The 21,226-nt window shown below is 44.2% G+C and overlaps 1 protein-coding gene and 1 long non-coding RNA gene across 3 annotated transcripts in view; one reads left to right on the top strand and one right to left on the bottom strand.

Annotated features, from left to right (window-relative positions):
• The window catches only part of LOC138300133 (von Willebrand factor A domain-containing protein 5A-like), a 56,879-nt gene extending 52,997 nt beyond the window's left edge, over positions 1 to 3,882 (top strand). The window contains exon 6 of the mRNA XM_069239067.1: positions 3,623 to 3,882. Coding sequence (XP_069095168.1) covers positions 3,623 to 3,702 — 80 coding nt within the window. The 3' untranslated portion in view covers positions 3,703 to 3,882. The remainder of the gene's footprint in view (positions 1 to 3,622) is intronic.
• Positions 1 to 21,226, bottom strand: part of LOC138300134 (uncharacterized) — a 350,814-nt gene that overhangs the window by 131,758 nt on the left and 197,830 nt on the right. The gene's annotated exons all lie outside the window — the stretch shown is intronic.

Below are 21,226 nucleotides of genomic sequence, written 5' to 3'. Positions count from 1 at the left end.
TTCTTCTGCTTGTGAGTCTCTGTTATGATTGCCCTTTGCAGGTCCATCAGTGATAGGATGCACACCGGGCAAGCCTGAAAAGGTGGGGGCGGGTTTAAGAGTGTGAAATAAAAATTCAGAGTGTCCTTGCTGTTAGCCTGGACAACACCTCTATCCTAGCAGGGTGTGAGGCTAAAGCTCAACTAAGAAGGAAGTCAAAATGTAGACCTCTTTCCGCAAGCTTGATAGTCCTTTTTTGGTAGGGATGCAAGTCACTCCAGTAACAATTGAACTTTTACACAGGGGCGGCCCTTCCACTCTGGTGGAGGAGCGTAGCCCCACTGCTTAAAGCAGAAAAGAAAATTATATTAAAACTATTTTATTATCATTTTATTTTTTTCTACCTCTGCCAGTCGGCGTGCTGAGTGTAGGGTGGGCCTGGGCATCCTCTGAATCAGCAGAGGGAGGAGTAGCAGTCAGTGCACGCCAAAGGGCTTATTTACAAGCCCCTTGCACTGTCAGTGTATCTCTTTTTCCCATATAAAAAGTGACGCACCAGCCGGGCAAGGGGCTTGTAAATAAGCCCCCAAGTGTGCATGTTGGTTTGGCCGACTGTCTTAGGCCAGCCAGACCAACATGCGCACTTAGAACTCTCCACCCGGGTTGTGTTGCACAGCCGGGTGGAGAACCAGCGCAGAGACCCAGTCCCAAACTGAGCGGCATTTCAGCCCTCTCAGACCAACTTGGAACTTCTCTCATTCTTGGTAGCAGCATGAGAGAAGCGTCTGGATTGGGTGTGGAAGGGAGCAAGCACAGCACAGAGGAGACAGGAGCAGAGGAACACCGAGGCAGTAGGTAAGTGTTTATTTTTTCAAGATTATCCCCCCGCCACTCTCCACCACTCCGTGTGCTGTCCCACCAAGCGTTACTGGCGGCAACCGCCACTGCTTTTACAGTTTCATCTCTGTCCCCTCATAGATATTTGTAAAATCGTTTTTGAATTTTTTAATGCTGGGAGGGGTTTGACCCCAAAACACATCCTCAGTAAGAACATGAATGGACTCCAAAGTCCCTTAAGTAGGATCACAGTTTACAAATCTCAAAATATTTGCAGACTACTGCCACTTGACTATTTGGCAACGGAAAGTGACGGCAATGAAGATGCCTTTAATTGTTATTCTAACTGTGCGTATGTCAATATGCAAATATATACATTTTGTTGTTTGAAAACAATGCTAATTGATTTTTGTTTTAATTCTGTTAAATTAGAAGTGTAAAGGAGGCACCACCCTCCTCAAACCTATTATTGCTGTTATTTAAATGTTCCTGCCATTATGACAATTCTGTTTGTCAACTAAGAAGAACGTCAGTTGTCATGGGTACCCTAGATGTGGCCTAGATTTGTATTCTACACAGAGCAACATTATTGTTTATTAAATCAAACACACGAGAGGGTTTTGTGCAGTGCACATACCGAGCTCATGTATTTGAAGATGCTCTCATATATGATCAAAATAAAGGAGACTCAGTGAAATAAAGTGTTTTCCTAGAATCACAGAACTTGGTAAAAAAAGAGTGAAGTTGTAATTGATCCCAGATTTTACAGTTTCAGGCTGTGTATTTCAGCCTTTGGATGAGTATCTCTTTCTGACATCAAGGTTAATGCTATGCCTTTAATTCTTGGAAGATGAGATTAGTGCTTGGTGGACAGGCAGATTCCACATTTTATTTTTGGCAATGCGGTCCACTGCAGCTTTCCTTTTGTTTGTTTAGCATTAACATGTGAAGGTGCACCAGGAGGCAGGGAGATCCCAAATGGAATCGGCTCAACCAGAAGGGGCCAGGCTCAGCTAGTTTTCCGGTTAAGGGTCTAAGTGGGCTTAAATCTGAGCCACAACCAGACATCAGGCTCAAACCATGTTCGAGCCTTCAGGGGCTTACCCACCTCTACGTGGCCTACCACCATGTTCCGCTTGTAATACACAGTTGACTCCTGGATCAGTGGGACTGGTGAAGAAAGAGGGTGGGGGAGTGGAAGAGGTCCACATACCTGGGCACTTTTTTGCAAAATATTTTTCTTGGTTGACTTTTATCAGCAGACAAGCATCAGTCATCCTCAACCTGCATGATTCTTTAGCCATTTCTTTCCCAGCTCCTTCTCTTTTTCGTCTAGCATGAAAAGCACCACTTACTAGCTGCATATTCTGCCTAGAAACCCATTTCAACAGTCACAAAACTTATCAGTCGACAAACCCAAAATCATTTTCTGCACTGTGAAGGGCACAGCACAAAATTTTGTATTTTGAAACGGAATTTGAAGCTCTAATGAAACTCATGCAGCTACACAAAAAGCCATATTTACTACACAGATCTAAATCTTCTCATAGGCACGAACAACTGTGATTATTGTTCTGTACTTATAGGGCAGCACACTTGTTGTGAGTAACAAAAGACCACAATAGCCGCTTCACAATTCAGCTCCTCACATTGTGTCCCACAATGAAATGTGGGTGCTGCAGCAACAGGAATGCCAGTTCACAGGGTACTGTCCAGGACGGGGGTAACCCCTTAGATTATGTTTGCTCCACCATGCTGCAATAGAAGAACGAGAAGATGCTGATAGAACAGCCCTCTTCATCATACTCCCATACTGAGGCTGCCCATTTCCAAGCACCTGTGCCTGCTGCCATTGCCATGCCTGTACTCGTAGGAGTCACTCTCAAATATACTGGGCAGACAGAAACCAGTAATCCCAATTAGACATCTGACCCTATTCCGTCTTCTACCTGTTTAAAAGACTTTGCATCAGTCATACTGGATCTTCCCTGTTGTTTTTCAGTGCTATGAATGTTGTTGCATTGACATTGAGGTTGACCTGTTTCTGGGTTGAATGTTATGTTTAATTTGATAAAGACCTAGAACACATGAAGTTAGTGGATTCGTGTTTGTGTACTCATTATGTTGCATGCCACAGGGAAGGCAGGTTTGCAGTCACTGGGTAAGTGAAAGGATCCTTCCTAAACTTGGGCAGAAACACGGGCTAATTAATGCAGCTTGCATCTGATCTCTTCATGCTTCGCTCATCCATGCTGATCTTCGGGTGGATCCCCTTAGGAGTGGGATGCTGCCTAACACATCACACTGTATGTCAGTCACGGGTAATCTTTAGTCTTTGTCCTGTACCTTGTTAGTGAGCATATGTCTCCTATACCATGCTTTGGTCAATGGGAGTCTTTGATCTTATTCTCATACCAGTATCATTCCGTACCTTTAACATTCATCCCATATCAGTGTCAGTCTCTTACGCCATTTCTAGGTCACAAGAAGTCTCTATTCTAATGCTATATATCTTTCACTGAGCATCACTGACCTTGACACCATATGGGTTTAATTTCGAGTATCTGACTCATATCTCTGTCACAGGGAGTCTGTCCCGTATGTGCTATCCGCAAGCCTGTGGGACTGAGTCTCTTTCCCATATCTGGATCATGCCTGTCTGCATTTTGTGTCTGATCAGTCACTGTTTCTGTTTCTATTTCACATTCCTTGCTATTTATTTTGGCATAAATGTGTCCCTCTGTGCCCCCACTCCACCTACTTCTTTTCATCTCCCTTCCTCTGATGAGTCTTTGTTTTTTTCTAGATCTGCCTTTGGCTGAGTGTGTAAACGCTGGAAACTCCCTTCTTGGCACATCTGTGGATGTCGGAGTGTTGGAACTGTGATTCTATAGGCAAACGGATGGGCCTAATCCTTCCTCTCCACCATTCATTCTACAGCTCCTGGTCCCAAACCCACCGCTGGATCCCTTATAAAAGAAAACCTTTGTGATGGTCAAAGATGGGAAAAATTCACTGATTAAAATGTGTGTCATTTTTCATTAATTATTAAACAGATGAAAAGTACATCTAAGGAGTTGCCGAAATAGTTGCTACTTTTTGCTATCAATTGGTGGGCGTGGCTGGATATGTAATTGCCTACACTCTCACCACTGCTGTTCTTTCACTTCTTTATGTTTTAACCCTTACTTACGTGGAATGTCCTTCTGACAACTTGATAAAGGCAGCTTTTGGCCATGTAATGTGCGGGTTTCTAAAAACTGAAAACTATTTCATCATTTATGCTGAGGATAATATATATATATATGTTTTTTGTTTGTTTTTTCTCCAAACTTTCACCAATTCGGGTGAAAAAATGAGTCACTCCAGTACGGAGAAATACTTGAATTCATTCACTAAGCAGAGGAAAAAACGAATGTATTTGACCTAACAACGTCTTGCTCGCTGTTATTGATTCGTCCTTTAACTAAAACATCTCTGATTACGTCCCCCTTCATAAAAGCTAAAGACAGACTTCCAATACATCTGTTAAAAAGAAAAATAAGTGTGCATCCTTCAATTTTTCAATACTCCTAATAATGAGAAATTTCCTAGCTACCGTGAAGGAAAGTTTCAGTTCTATTAAAGACACAGAGGCGAGGATTATGCATTTCTTTCTTCACTATTTATTAGCAGCTAGTTCAAAGTTCAACAAGAAAAAACATAAATACTACATATCCCATGAGTCTAACACATATCTGTGGTAACACTGTCCAATCAATTCACGCTCCGAATGTCCATATATAGATATATATATATATATATATATTTATATATATGCCATCCATTCTCCGAGTCCCTCCTCAACTTCACTGCAGTCGGACGTTAAGGCATCCTCAACTCGCCGCTGTATCCATTCCTATAAGCATAATGCAATCTTTGAGAAAAATCAACTCTCGCCCCATTTGTAATCTCATTTACAAAGAGGAAACCCCCTAGAACCACATGTCATAGTAAAACAGAAAACACATTCCTGTCTAGAGTCAGTCCAACAGTGGCAGAACATATGATATGCATGTTACCAAACTTCAACTTGAAAAATAATATTTTGAAAGTTGAATACTACCTCTCATATCAATCCTGGTTCTGATATCTGATCGAGTGGGGGACATGATAGCTGTGTCGGTTGGGATAATCCTCGCCTCCGTGACCTTAATAGAATTGAAACTTTCCTTCTCGGTAGCCAGGAAATTTCAATGTCAGGACCGGAGGCGAGAATTATGCATGTTCAAAGCTTACGTACCACCGGCAAAGTTGCTTCGTGAATAGGATTAAAATACAACCATTTGAAAGTAGATTCTGATGACCAATCGACCGCATTCATGATGTCTTCCAATCTACCACCTACCTGGATAGTCTTGGAGGCCATGGCAGCTCTAGTAGAGTGTGTCCCAAAAATGTTCACATTGATATCCGCTTCTTTCATAATCCATTTTACCACCTTGCTATGGAAGGGGAGGACACTGCTTTAAAAGGCTTTTTTGATAGAGATTAACAGTTGTCTTAATCCCGGGGGATGGTACTCTGCCGTCATTTCCTCATACGCTTTTAAGCATCTGATGACGCACAGTTTAGGAGCACTCTCAAAATTGGACTTTTGGTTCTCCAGGAAATAATGAAGGTTACTCCTTCAGGCGACAAACGCCCTCGCCGAGATATCCAGAGCTCTCACATCTGATACTCTCTCACAAGATATGAGGCAAAACAACATAGCTAACTTTGCCGACTATTCTTTCCTCGAAAGATACTGTTTTTTTTGCCAGGAGGACAAGAGGCGCAACACTACATTGACATCCCAAAGACCCAAGTATCGAGGATCCGGAGGCCTAGACATCCTGATGCACTTATGTAACTTGCAAACCTAGGGATGTTCCCCTACCGGGGCATAATAGAGCGGAGGATGACCCACCAAGATTGCTGATCTAAGTGAATTTACCAAGCAATATGGTAGGCCAGATCCAGCCAACTGCTCTAGGAAGTTTAAGATATCTGTAATTTGGCCACCCACAGGATTGAGATTTCTCTCCACACACCAACGAACCCACCAATTCCACGTTGATCTATATCTCTTACATGTGCCTGGGGCCCAGGCCTGGTGGAAGAACTTTTCATCCTCTTTTGAAAGTCTGTTGTCTTCCCAACGATTCCTGAAATTCTCCATGCCATGAGATTGAGATTGCCCTGAAGAACCAAAGGGTGAGGCTGACCCAGAGGGTCTAAGAGAATCCCTGGTCAGAATAAGGAGCAGAAAGTCATGAGAGAGTTCCAGCAAGGTTGAAATCACACTTGTGACCTCCACAGTGGCGTTACCAACACTACCGATGCCCCCTGACGACGCACTTGTGCTGTCACTCTCGGTATCAACAGGAAGGGGGCAAAGGCTATAAACTTGATCGCTCCCCCATCCTTCAGGAACGCATCCACTGCTGATGCCCCTGGGTCTGGTCGCCAGCTGAAGTACCTCAGCAGTTTGGTGTTCATTCTGGGCGCAAAGAGGTCCACTGAGCATGGTCCCCAATAATCCATAAGAGCCAAGAAGACGCTCCTGTCCAGCTTTCAGTCGCTGGTATCCTCCAGATATCTGGCGTTTCAATGCCCCAGAGTATTCTGTGTACCTGGAAGGTATTCCGCCGTCTGAGAAGAAAATAGGTTTTGGAGGAGACATTTGTATTGGGGTTCCCCCGAATTCTATGTGGAAACCTTCCACGGTCTGCAAGACCCAAGCGTTGGAGGTTATGTCTGCCCATCTGTGTGCAAACCTCTGTAACCCTCCACCCCAAGGGCCCGAGGAGAAGAAGGGATAAAGCTTTCCGGGGACAGTCGCTCCAACACGGGCATCTCTACCAGGTCTGCTCCTTCTTCTTCCCCAGTTGGGGAAGAAAGTGACATGTCTGCCATCACACTGTTATTCCTTTTGGCATATAAGGTACTCAGGCCTTACTGGTTTAAATAGCCGGAGGAGCAACCCCTTCCTCTTCCAGCCCCGCCAAAAACCTTCCAAGGAAAAACGTTTTGGATAGAAGTTTGCGCTTTATTCAGCGCTGAAAAAGTTGCCATAAATTTTCCCAGCTCCTTGACAAAGGGATCGCCAAACATGTCGCCCATGGTGACCACCCATGGTGACCGCCCCTGCCTCTGAGCCGGAGAGCTCCCCCACTTTAGGATCAATCTTTATCAATGGGGAGCAGTGCCTCTCAGCCGAGATGGCCCAATTGGCATTCCCCAGGAGACAAACTGCCATTTGGGCCCAGCCTGCCACGATGTCCATAGGCAGGAGTCTGCCTGTGTGCTTTGCCTGCTCAGCCTGTTGAATGATTTGTGTTGGGGTCCCAACACATCCAGTAGTTTGTCTAGGCATGCCCTCTGGGAAAGAGCAATGCCCTTTTTTGGGTCCTTGGTGTACTTCCCGAAGAAAGTACACAGTTTCAGGTCAGTGTCCGGAGTCGCTGACACTTTGCCCGCAGGAGCACTCAATCTGGCCCGGACCTCCTTGTCAAGGGGTTGTCTGATCTTGCTGGCCACATAGTCAGCGACTTTCTGGTCCGGTCGTCACTCTAAGGATCTGGGATAGTATTTACCCTCAGGGACAAACATGTCCGAAGTGACGTGTCCACTACCTCTGGGTCTGGCGTGGCCGTAGCTGGGTGCCATAGCTGACCTTGATCACTCTGTGAGGATGTATCACCCTCTGTGTCACCCTCTTCCTGTACGGTTGATCCCTTCTCGGAGTTGAATATGGGGTGAATATCGCCACCAGTCTCTCCGGGCCATACCTCCTCCTTGAAGGGTGCTCACTTTAACGTGCGCGCACGCTTATGGAAGGCTTCAGTGAGTCGCTCAAAGCCTTCCAGGTGCCCCTCGTCACACTTGCACAATTTCTTGGGAGCTGCTGCCGCTGATAATTTGTCCACACTCTCCTCTAAAGGGGCCAGGGCCTTTACAATGGCCTGCAAAAAAAATGGTGTCCACCTCGGGCGGGAGGCAGAGCTGAGAGGGGCCTTCCCCTGAGGGCAGGTTGAGGAAATACTTGTGATCCTGACGGGAGTGCATCACCAGAAGGTAAGATACACAAGTGCTAATCACTTGTGACAGAAAAACTGGGATATTGAGGGCAGCCCCTCCCGCACTCCTTCTGTCAGCTTTTGGAGGCGCTAGCCTCTGCGCACATTTGCCGAGGATATCAGTGCTTTGCGCACTATGGGGTCCTGACATGGTTCATTCTGACCGAAATGCGGTTATAATGAGCCACAGGCCTTTTCCGCTTAAGCGCGATAAATAAAACAAATGAAACTGTAGACTTTGCACTTGTATCGCGCACTACTCACCCGTTAGGGTCTCAAGGCGCTGTATGCATACCGCTGTGGAACCCCTCCTGGCTTTTCCCTGTGAGGCACCCACTCCTGGACAGGCCCAGGCACCCAAGCACTGTGAGGGCGGTTGTGGAGATTAAGCAAGCTATTGCCCAGAGTTACAGAGTGGGAACCATTAATTAGATGAGGCACTGAGGCAAGAATGATCTGGTCCAAGGGAATTGAGCCCAAGACCCGCCAAGGTGGGAATTGAACCCTGGTCCTGGGCCAGATCTCTGAATCAGGGTCTGCTGCTCTAACCATTGTGCCTCAGTTCTCCACCTGAGTGCCCATGGCAGCGCGATCAGATTAACAAACACATTCCAGGTCTCCTCAGCGGTGCAAAAGAGCACCCTCTGGTGGACACAACGTGTTAGCTTGAAGCAAATCTGCACTCGGGCTGCTGCCTGGGGTGCAATCGCTTCAGATTACACAGGTTTAAACCAAAAACACACAAGTCAGGCACTAAAGTACACAGGATCAATACAATCTCAAAACAGCTACGGATAGTCAGTAAGGGAGTATGACTTAACTGACGTTCGAGTAGTAAAGAAAGAGGAGGGACTCGGAGAATGGATGAGATATATATATATATATATGGACATTCAGAGTGTGAATGGATTTGAAAGTGGTTACGATGAAGATGTGTTGGACTCATGGGATATGTAGTATTTATGTTTTTTCTTGTTGAACTTTGACCTGGCTGTTAATAAGTAGTGAAGAAAGAAATCCATAATCCTTGCCTCTGGTCCTGATATAGAATTGTCTTAATAATTGTCTTAATTACTCTTGTTGTTAGGTCAAAACATGCTTGTTTTTTCCTCTGCTGAGTGAATGAATTGAAATATTTCTCCTTACCTGAGTGGCTAGTTTTTTTATTAGTATTTGTGAAAGTTTTGGAGATTATTTGGAAGTGGCAACATCCGCTAACAAAGCACCTACCTGAGTGGCTAGGGTTTCTTTTTCTGTTGTCTTAAGGATATATATATAATTGCTGCTCTTTAGCATGGCTAAAAGCTAATGATGTGGAGTGTTAGAGTGGAGTGGGGGAGTAAAGTATCATAAAGTGGATTTCTTGGATTGTCGTATAGTGGAGTGGAGGAGTAGAGTGTGGTAGAGTGGAGTAGAGGAGAGTACAGTTCAGTGATACAGTGGCAGAGATGTCATAGAGTGGAGTGGAGTGGATTAGGGTGGAGTAGGATGGTGTGGATTGAGGTAGTGGGGAAGATTGATTGCAGTAGAGTGGGGTGGATTTGGTTGGGTTAGAGTGGGGTGGATTGAGTGGAGTACACTGGACTGGTGTGGGTGGGTTGGATTGGAATGAGGTGGTTTGAAATGGGGTGAGGTGGATTGCATTGTGGTGGAGTCAAGTGGGGTGGATTTGAGTGGATTGGCGTGGGTGATTTGGATTGGAGTGATATAGATGAGGTGGATTGGGGTGGATTGGAACAGATGGAAGTGGGTTAGAGTGGGGTGAATTAGAATGGACTGGAGAGGGGTGGATTTGATTGAAATGGGTGGATTCACTGGAATGGAATGGAGTGGGCTGAGGTGGATTGGATTGTAGTGGGGTGGACTGGATTGGAGTAGATTTGAGTTGCGTGGATTGAATTGGAGTAGGATGGATTAGGGTGGATTCGGTTGGGCTGGATGGATTGGAGTAGAGTGGGTGGATTAGATTGGGATCGAGTGGGATGGATTGGAGTAGAGTGTGGTGGATTAGGGTGAGTGGGGTGGATTGGAGTGGGGTGAATTAGATTGGAGTGCAGTGGATTAAAATGGGGTAGGGTGTATTGGGGTGTGGTGGACTGCAGTGCAATGGAGTGGAGAGGGGTGCATAGGATTGGATTTGGGTGTAATGGAGTGCTGTGGATTGGAGTGGGGTAGATTGGAGTACAGTGGGGCGGACTGGAGTAAAGTGGAATGGTTGCTTTGAGGTGGGGTGCATTGGAGTGGGGTGGATGGATCTGGCTGGAGTGCAGTGGACTGAACTGGGATGGGATGGATTGGATTGTGATAGAGTGGGGTGGATTGGAGTAGAGTGTGGTGGATTAGAGTGAGTAGGGTGGATTGGAGTGCTGTTGATTGAAATGGGGTGGGGTGGGTTGGATTGGGGTGTGGTGGGCTGGATTGGAATGGATTAGAGTGGAGTGGGGAGCGTAGAATTGGATTTGGGTAGATTGGAGTGGGGTGGATTGGAGTGGGGTAGATTGGAGTAAAGTGGGGTGGACTGGAGTAAAGTGGAATGGATTTCATTGAGGTGGAGTGGATTGGAGTGGGGAGGATGGATTGATTGGACTGAAGTGTGATGGACTGAACTGGGGTGGGGTGTATTGGATTGGGGTAGATTGTAGTGGGGGGACATTAGTGGATTGGATTGGTGTGGGGTTAATTGGAGTGGGGTAGGCTGGATGGATTAGATTGAATGTGGTGGGCTGGGGTGGGGTGGATTGGATTGTTGTAGAGGTGGGTGAATTGAAGTAGAGTGGGGTGGATTGGAGTGGGGTTGATTGGAACATGGTGGAATGGATTAAAATGAGGTAGGTTGGATTGGGGTGGGTTGGATTGGAGTGGGGTGGAGTGAGTTGGACTGGGATGGATTGCATTGAGGTGAGGTGGATTGAATTGGCACAGGGTAAATTGGACGGGAGCGGGGTGGATTGAAATGGGGTGGATCATATTTTGGTGGATCGGATTGAAGTGGGGTGGACTGGATTGAGTGGGGTGGATTAGGGTGGGTAGGTGGATTGGATTGAGTGTGGTGGATTGGTTCAGGTTGATTGCATGGGGTGTGATGGATTGGAGTGGGGTGGATCGGATTGGTGTGTAATGGATCAATTTTAGGGGGTGGATTGTTTGGGGTACATTAAGGTGGTTTGGTGTGGGATGGATTGGACTGGAGTCAGGTAGGTTAATGTGAATTGGATTGGGCTGGACTGGGGTGATTAAAGGGGATTGTATTTGGGTGGGATGGATTTATGTGTGGTGTGGGTGGATTGGAGTGGGTGAAATTATTTAGATTGGGGTGGTGTGGGTTGGGTTGGACTAGGGTGGGTTGGATCGGAGTGGGGTGAGATGGATTGGAGTGGGGTGGGTTGGATATGAATGGGTTGGAGTGGGGTGGGGTGGGGTGGATTAGGCTGGATTGGGGTGGAATGGACTGAGTGGATTAGGGTGGATTGGATTTCTGTGAGATGTATTAGATTGAAGTCGGGTAGATTAGATTGGGGTGGATTGGATAGGTGTGGGTGGTCTAGATTGCAGTGGGGTGGATTGTGATAGATTGGAGTGGATTGAATTGGAGGCAGGCAAACTGGAGTGGGACAGATTGTTTTGGATTGGAGTGGGTTGTTTGGAATTGGAGTGAAGCAGGTTGTTTTGGATCATAGGTAGGCAGACTGAAATGGATTGGAGTGTGGCAGATTGTTTTTGATTGGAGTGGGGCAGATTGGAGTGGGACAGATTGTTTTGGATTGGAGTGGACAGACTACAGTGGGGCATATTTGTTTTGGATTGGAGTGGGGCAGATTGCATTACGGTGGATTGGATTGGAGCGGGGTGGATTGGATGGAAGTGGGGTGAATTGGAGTGGAGTGGAATTTATTAGAGTGGGGCATATTGTTTTGGATTGGAGTGGGACAGATTGTTTTTGATTAAAATGGGGCTGATTGGAGTGGGGCAGATTGTTTTAGATTGAAGTAAGCCGATTGCTTTGGATTGCTGTGGGGCAGACTGGAGTGGGGTAGATTGTTTTGGATTGGAATGGAGCATATTGTTTTGGATTGGAGTGTGGCAGATTGGAGTGGGTTAGATGGGAGTGGGGCATATTGTTTTGGATGGGAGTGAGGCAGATTGGAGCGGGGGATGTTTTTGGATTAGAGTGTTGCAAAAACTTTTTTGGAGTGGTACAGGTTATTTTGGATTGGCGTGGGGTGAACTGGAGTGGGGCAGATTAGATTGAGTGGGTTGGTAGGATTGAAGTGGGGTGGGTTGGAGTGGATTGGATTGGGGTGAGTGGTGTGGATTTGATTGGAGTAGGATGGATTGGTATGGGTTGAGGTGGGGTGGATTATAGTGGGGCGGATTGGAGTGGGGTGAGTTGGGGTGTACTGCCCTATAATGTTTTACAGCATAATTTCAGAAATGACGCATAATAAAGAAACAATGTGGCTTTCCAATATTTAGGACAAGATAATCATCGTCTTTTGAGAACAGTGCCCATGAGCAAAAGCAAAAGAAAACTGGAATACAAAATGAGAAAAGATGACTTGGAGAAATAAAAGAAAGTAAGCTATAAAAAACAAAACTTTGCAAATCTGTTTGTCCTGCTGGCCATCTTTTTGCCCCTCACAAGCCTTCTCTTTGCAGGGCCCTAAAAGTTAAAAAACAAAACAAAATAGTACCTCAATTATGTTGGGAGCAGCTGACAGCAATCATTAAGTTGAATCAATAAGTGCTTGATCCCTGCTCCACACAAAGGAACGTAAATGATGCTTGGCCTGTTGTGATGAATTTTAAGGCTGTAAAGGAGAGTGCCACTCAGGCCAACAAATGGTAAGTGACAGGAGGGCTCCAAGCCCTTTACTGTACAGAACAGAGTCTCGCAATCGAGGAGCATGCTTTTGCACCTGCACTCGCAGACTCGACACTAATAAAAACAAGTGGCCTCATTTACCAGAGGCCTGCGCAGCTAAAGTGTCACTTTTTATGATGCTTCGGTGGTGCAGGCCTTCCAATGATGTCTAGGAGGCAACGCAAAGCCACCCTGCGCGGCTTTGCATGGCCTTGTAGTTATGGAGTAAGACAAGACAGTGCAAAGCGGTGTGTTGCCTTACTCTATATCAAGGAGGCTTTCCATGGGCGTTACATTGGGGTTTCCCAAGTAACACCCATAGGTTTTGACACTTTCCCAGATTTACAAGAATCCTTAAACCTGGAAATGCATCAAAACTGTGTGCCACCCCAGGTGTAATTGGGAGAAATAACACATTGAAGAGTTTCCTCTTTCAATGTGTGCTGCATTCTACTGCACACATGGAAAGAGGAAAGAGGAAAACGCCTCTACTGATTGTTTTTCTGCAGGAAGGAGTCATACTGCCATTTCGTCATACAATAAGGGCTTCTGCAGGTTCAGTCATCCCTCCACATCTTGACGTGTGTTACCTCCAATGTCTCGAAAAGCCAGTGTTCCTGCTATAAACATCAGGTCTTTCAGTGAGCAAATACTGCTATTCTAAATCATATGTTTTATGTCAACTGTATTTACAGTTGAGGGTGGTCTATCATGGGATTTCATTTTATTAGAACATTGGAATGGTGGGAGCTCCATTGGAGACAATGCAATGCTCAGGGCTTTTACTGGCTGGCGTCAACATTCCACTGTTCTTTGTTCACAGCAACAGCTGTGAACAAAGGCCTCATGGAGTCCAAGGGGATATTAATCCCCTTGGGCTCCGTGAGGACTTTGTTTTATTTATTAGAACATTCTGCCCTCTAGTGGCAGAATGTTCTAATAGCTTTATAGCCCTTCTTGGCTGGGCTATGACGGCAATTAAAGTCCTGTTCCCTTGTTAAAGATATTAGTTCTAGCCGTTGAGAGTCACAATCAAGCCTATCATTTCTGTTTAATATTAAGGGCCTTATTTAAGTCATGAAAGGCCACTGTCCCTCAGTGTGGTGGAGGGCATTACCTCCTTCACCATTGTCTGACTCCTGCCTGTCATATGTAGAGATCACCACCATCTCATTTGTGACAGAATACCCTTTCTGCCAAACTCCAAATCAGTCCCTAAGTATAGGACATTCCCAGGCCATTTGGTAAAGACAGCCTCTACAGCCCCACACCAGGGGCTTGTGTCAGCAGCACCTGGGTAGATCTTATCTAGTCCCTTAGGTGTCAAATAAGTGCAGTGTAAGAAATTGAATTCCAGTAATTTAAAGTGGGCGTTCCCAGATTCCCTACCTAGCACTTTTAAGATTGCCTCCCATTTGAGTCTGGACAAGTTCTTGGTGACATTGTGGACTAATTAGATTGCAAGATGACAGACTCCCCCCCCCCCCCCCACTACTGCCCTCAGTACCCAATATATTTGGGTGATGTGTCACTTTTCCACCTCTAGGTTCAGCAACAAGTGCAGCACCTTATATCTCTGAAGCTTGATTGTCTTACAACCAAAGGCAACCAGGCTGCCTTCATGAGTCCTTCAGGACCTGGACTACCCAATATGTTTGTATCAGACCAGTAAATTCCTATAGTGTGTTCTTGACATATGTGTCTCCCAGGCATGTTACTCCTGCCCTTAACTACAATGTGGTATTCAGAGTGTGTGCTGAGCTGTGAAAGTGATGGCAGCACCCACCATAGTAGAGCTGATACACAGGCAATATTGATGAATAATTAGGTGCTTTTACTATCAGTATCTCACTACTCATCCATTTGAGATTTCTATGCAGTGAATGTCTATCTCCAATAAAGCTGCTGTCAAGTCGTTCACCATAATGTTTGCACTCAATGTAATTGTCCAGTCAGATAATATGATTTGTGGTCAACTGTGCACAACACACACTCAGTCATTGGGAGCTGAAGTTTATGGAGTGTCATCCTGTTTCCTCTATTGCTCCAAATGAGTTCTGTCAGAAACCTATTTCAATCCCTGAATATAAACCGTAGAATAAATATTGATTTGTTCACAAAGAGTTGTATGGGTTGTTGCATCATGATCAGTTTGGAAAATGCTCTTCAGCTCATCACTGTGAGGGGGCGGTCTCCAAAACTAGTTGGATCGCCAGATCGTAATTAGAGTAGCAATAGTCTTCAAAGCAGGAACAGCACTTGATGATACATTGAGTCCCCCAGGTACCTAAAAGTCACTAGCTCCCATTTCAAGGCGATATCTAGAAGCTCGTTTGATTCTGAGAATTTTGAAAGTGCAGAAAAAGTAGTTTACCTTTGTTTACACTCAGACTAATTGAAAGTGCAAAGGAAATAGTCTGTCCTTATTTACCCTCAAACCAATTGAAAGTGCTGAGGAAATAGTCGGTTCTTATTTACTCTCAGACCTATTGAAAACGCTGAGAAAATAGTCTGTCCTCAGTTACCCTCAGACCAGACATTTTCAAGATGTCTCCAAAATCGCCATAACTAGTCTGAGATCAACCACAATCTTGCAAAGAAACAGCAAGACATTTTGGGCATATGAAGGTATAAAATGTGGGTCCCCTTGCACAACCCCTGTTGATATAACTGCCTGAATGGACCAGTGCATGTAAATATGAATGCTGTAAGTTATGGAAGATGTCACCTCAGTTGATAAGACTTTGACCTTCACTAACGATGGCACTGATGAAAGTTCAAAGAGGAATCTGCAAATATAAGTAATCATGCAACATATTTCACATTTTAAACTAGATAATGAGAAACCATAGGCCACAAAGGTAACTTACACTTCATTATTTACAAACTCCGAGTGCACGCTACTATAAAAACAAGCACAAAAATAAATTAACAACATATTTTATTAAAAATAATTACGTTCATTTTTATTAATTCTCTACCTCTTTTTTAATATTTATTAATGCACATTAAAAACGTACTTTTCTATAGGTGAGAGTTTATTTTTTGTTTCAATTTCATAAAAATAACTTCAATTTAATTTACTGTATTTCCATTAATTAAACTTTTAATCCAAAATTACAGGAGTTTAATTCTCTGGTGTAATGGAGTCTTGACAGTAGTGCAGGTCACAAAGAAAAAATTATTCCTTTAATCATTGCCAGATCAGATAGAACGGTATGGAGGAAGGCCCTGATTTATGACAAAGTGGCACAGCGTGGTGCTGTTCCAAAAATATTAGTGCCGCGCTGCGCCACTTTTGAAATACAGGGATACACCGTATTTATAGGAATACGGCGCACCCCTGCATTTCGCCCTGTACCAGCGATGAATGAAGCTGTCTGCACTAATGCAGGCATCCCTGCATCATAGTGCAAGGGTGTCTGCGTTGAGGGGATAGATTGTTTATGTGCAGAATGGCGATTTGGCACTTCTATGTGTGCTGCAAAATGCAGCACACATAGAAGTACCAAAGTGTCATTTTGGCATGATTGTTTATGTGCAGGAAGGGACACCTTCCTACACATAAACAATCATCCATGGCATTTTGCTTCTTCTATGTGTGCTGCAGAATATATATACACACACACACCTACAAGTCCATATGAAGTCTCCAAAAGGGGCCTCCATCCCTGCTGGGCAGCCTCATACATACACTTACACATAAAAAAAAAAAATATATATATATATAAATGTAACCGTAAATGTAACCGTAAGTAAAATATACATTTGTTAAAACAGATCTAAAGAGTATGTATACATTTTAAGATAAAATAGTTATTGTACATATTTGTACTCAGAAATACACACATATATATATATATATATATACATATATATATATATATATATATATATATATATATACACATAATCAAATTATAAATGTCTACATACACGGGGATATGCAGTCCATTTCTGTTTGAGTATGGTGGTTATGTAGGAAACAGGGAAAGAGACAACTCTTGAGTAGTCTTCTGAAGAGCTCAGCAGATGCACAGATCTTTCCAACTTCACATTTAGTACACCATTCCTTCAATCTACTGTGCCCTCTGTTGGAGAATAGTAGGCAAAGTCCAACTTCACGTTTTCCAGAGGGCCTTTGAAAAAGGAACTTCGTCACTTTGGAAACTAAAATTGATTTCTAGTCAGAACTCAAGAAATAAAGATTTGGCCACAGTCATAGTTCACTGTTCTAGTTCATTGTACTTGTTGTTGAAACCTGGAAACAAAGCCTTATAAAAGGAAATGCTGATCCAATGGTGTTAATAAGTCACACCTTTTATTGGGTAAATGAATCAAATTAATCAACTCACCCCTCCTCTTTGTGCACACCTAATTCTGCAGGCTATGGTACCATGTGTGAGGTGTTACTCATAGTAAAAGCAGGAGAATAATAAGGCATGTAACATACAACATCACCGTTAACTGAACTATTCCTTTCAACTTAATGTAGTCAGGACAGCAATAATAAGTTCTCATTCACATATTCTTTATCAAGAGCACAATCGTTATCATTGCAAACCACACTTGTACTACAATGGAAACCTGAAACTCAACTCAACTAGGTGAGGCTGAAGTGGTGCCTGGAGGGATATGCCTCTCTAAATCATTTGTAAATCAAGGAAACCCAGCCTAGACATGTTGGGGAAAGACTCCCTTCTCTGTCCACAACTGCATTACTTTGAAAGAAAAATGTATATTGAAACATGACATAAATTTGTACAGAGAAATAAAATCCCCTCTTCCTCTCGTGACTGCCTGACATTTGCAACATGGACTGCTCTAATTATAGTTGAAAAATAATAGGAAGTTATAAATTTAGAAAACACATTACTATAAATGTTAAAAGCCAAAAATCAATGCATAGTCAGTACATAACCAATTCACCAAACCCTCCTTTTATAGCGTATTCGTAACAGGCTATTAATTCAGAAATTACATTGGAAATCAACTGATAATGTTATGCCAATATTTTGTTACTGTTCCTGGACCTAAAGTCATTTTTCATATCATCACCGAAGCAGTTAATAAGTAAGAAGAAAAAGTTGCCATTGGATAGCCCTTCTAATCGCATACACTAGTACCATCTTAAATGGAAATCAGCATTCAAATAAATAAGCAATGAAATTCAGTAGCCATTGAATATTCACACAAACTATTTCCCCACACAAATGGTGACCCCAAAGGTCAGGAGAAGACAAATGTGACATGCATACAGCAAGTATTGTTGGAACCCAGCATTGTATCCCATTAATAATCTTCAACACACTGAATAGTTGGTTCAAGCTAGAGGAGCTGGCAGCGCGTAAGGCATCACCAGTGTCAGATGCCACTTCCGCTTTCTTGTACAAGCATAATGTTGTGAAATCAAAATGTTCCCTTAAGAAAGATAAGTGTGGGGTAGGGGCACACACCAGTCTTTACTCTGTGCACAGGGTCTGCAGTTGGTATGTTGCTATATGCTTGCATAGTGTGTAAACACAAAACAGGAGGGATGGGGGAATTCACATTTGGCACTGTTATCATCATATTATCGAAATAATCTTGCACCAACCAATTATATTACTCATCTCTCCCTCCCTCTCTCTCTCTCTCTCTCTATATATATATATACATATATATATATATATATATATATATTTTTTTTTTAAATCTAGTAGGGGTTGCCACTAGGTAGTTATAGTTAGGACCTAGTTTCTATATAAAAGGTGGGTTTTTTTACTTGCCTATATCTTTGGCACTTCTTGACAAATCTTCACGAAAATTTCCAAAACCATATGTCAGTCATGTCAGCTGCTGTCTGAAAAGTTTGTGGGTGATCCATCCGAAGAGGGCGGGGGGGCGAGAAAAGGATTGCGTTCCCAAAACATGTTTTCCCCATTCATTTTTCCATAGGGATTTTAAACAGCAATAGTGCCAAAACTACTGGACAGAATTACACCAAATTTGACAGAAAGGTAGGTCCTTGCCCAAGAGGTGTCTCCCACGTCCTGGACCCTTGGCTGTCATCTCAGTGTGCTCCTTCTACAGAGAAGGTAAAGATCCATAGATTTTGGGCTCCTTGCATTACAGAAAGTAACCTCTTCTTGCAGAGATATGACGGCCCACGACGACTGCCACCGCAGTGCAGTGGAACATGCTCTTTGAGCTGACAGCGACTATTTCCAACAACTGCGAATACGATGCTCCAGCGAGACCAGCTCTTTGTGCAGACCGACTATTCATGCCAAACTCCAGTGCAAAGCTCCAGAGATGACTGGCTCTTTATGCTACAACAGCAACAGTCTGTGATGCCCGACCTTCTCCCTGCGCCAACAACAACCTCCTCTTGGTCCCCGTTAATGCGGATGGCAGCTCTTCGTGTAAACTTAAGGGGTAACTCTTTAGAGGGATGAATGTGGTTCCTTTATCCAACACGAGCTCCATTGTCATCGGCCTAAACTCTGACTTTGCCCCAGTCTAGCAAAACCAGAAAACGCTTGGGGCTTTTTACCACTATTTTACCCACAAATGTTAAAAAATAAAACATATCTCGGGTTTTACTGAATGGACGTTTGTCATTTTGGTGTTATTTTATTTATTCAATTGTACTCTAAACTGGTTTGGGATTTTCCTTGTGTTGTGTTTTCACTTTACTACTGTGTGAGTGTTGCATAAATACTTCACACATTGCCTCTAAGTTAAGCCTGACTGCTTTTATGCCAAGTTAACAGAGGGTTAGGCACATTTGGTGACTTTTGTGGTCCACACTGTCAAGCATTGTCCAGTTAGTGCTGCTGTGGCTGCCCGCGCGACCGGAGGGTTTTTTCTTTCCCTCTTCCGGTTGCGAGTGGCGAACCTGTTTCTGTGACCCTGAATTTCAGGTCTCTCTCAGAGACCCGCCGAGCGCTGCTAAGAGAGCTAGTCCGCTCTCTATTTCTGATTTTTCCTCGCGCATGCGCGTGCGGCGATAATTCTGATTGTTTAAGTCAGATTTCGGTGCGCACCCTACACAGTAGAAAACACCTCGTTTGAGCCCCTTGAACACCCAACGGGGCGCAAAAATGTTTAAAGGTTTACCTTAGGAGGCTATACAGGTGCTCCCTCCACATTTATATTGGGCCTATTTTGTGAGACAGTGTCTCTAAATGTTTTTGGGCATATTCCTGCCATTTTGACCTATAGGGTTTTTTTCCTCCCCCCCTTGAACTCTTTCTGGCCTCCTATCATGGCTTATTTTGCCGAAGAGGATGAATATTATCAGGAAGAGGTTGAAGGACCCTTCCAAGATCAGATGGAGGAAAAACTGGTTCAAGCCTTGGGCCACCATGTGCAAGACTCAGTTAATCAAGCTTTGATTAAGGCCTTAAAACCTTTTACAGTGCCCTTGGTCAGGTTTGGGCAGAGAGAATTGATGGGACCCCCACCCTCTGGGTCAAGGGTTAGAGAACCTCAGGTTGATGAGGGAAGTTTGAATCCTAAAGCCTCCCTAGGCTCTTTATCTTTAGCAGAGATTCTTTCGCAGATGGCAACTGCGGTCCTTAAAGATCATGAATATGGTCCTGGTCTGATGAATGTTCCTGATGTTTTTCCACCTCCATCAGGTTCTCGGAAGGAGCTGTCTCAGTCCGCTGACTCTCATTCTGATTCTGAATTCTCTGAACCTAAGCAAGCGGGTAAGCGTAAAGCTCATCACATCCCGGAAGAGGAAATGACGCAGAGAAATGTACTTTTTGACCCGGAGAACATTAATAATCCTAGATCCACAGAATGGGTCCCGTGTGTGGAAGTGTGGAAGGACAGATTGGGCAGGAGTTTTGACAAGGACGTGCGCAGTATATTGCGCTTGGAGTGTCCTCATCCCTCGTTACTTGGGAAAGTAGCTAACACTCTTGAATTAGTTCCCAGTGTGGCTACCTTCTTGAAGAAGTTTACAAAAGATCCCAAGGAGGGACTGGATCGTGCCTGGAAAGGTTGTCAGGACAAGATGTTGGATCTTTCAGGCCCTATAACCAAGATTCTAGAATTAGCGGTCCAAGCTAAAGAGTCCGGTACGCCCTTAGAACTGGAGGCCGTTCTCGAGTGGGCTCAAAGAGCCATCTGTTTTCTAGGAAATGCCAATTGTGCTATGTCCACAGAACGATGATGCGCATTGATCCCAAATTAGCAGAGCTTGCTCCTACAGAACCTGGATCTCTTGGTAATGGCCTCCTCTTTGAAGACAGGTTCGTGAAGGACCTGGGAAAATATGTCTCTACCTTTTAAGGTCTAGATAAGGCCCAGACCTCAATGAAACAAATGTTCAGTGGGGGCCTTTTTACCAGGGCCGGACGTTATCTGGGTCAAGCGTCAGGCCAAGGTTTTCATCAGACCTCCCCCAACTACGCCCTTAGAGGTCGAGGCTACTACCGGGCCTCCTCAGGATTCT

Source organism: Pleurodeles waltl, chromosome 6 (assembly GCF_031143425.1).
Source record: "Pleurodeles waltl isolate 20211129_DDA chromosome 6, aPleWal1.hap1.20221129, whole genome shotgun sequence".
Classification (NCBI taxonomy): Eukaryota; Metazoa; Chordata; class Amphibia; order Caudata; family Salamandridae; genus Pleurodeles; species Pleurodeles waltl.
This window is presented reverse-complemented; position numbering and strand designations above follow the sequence as displayed.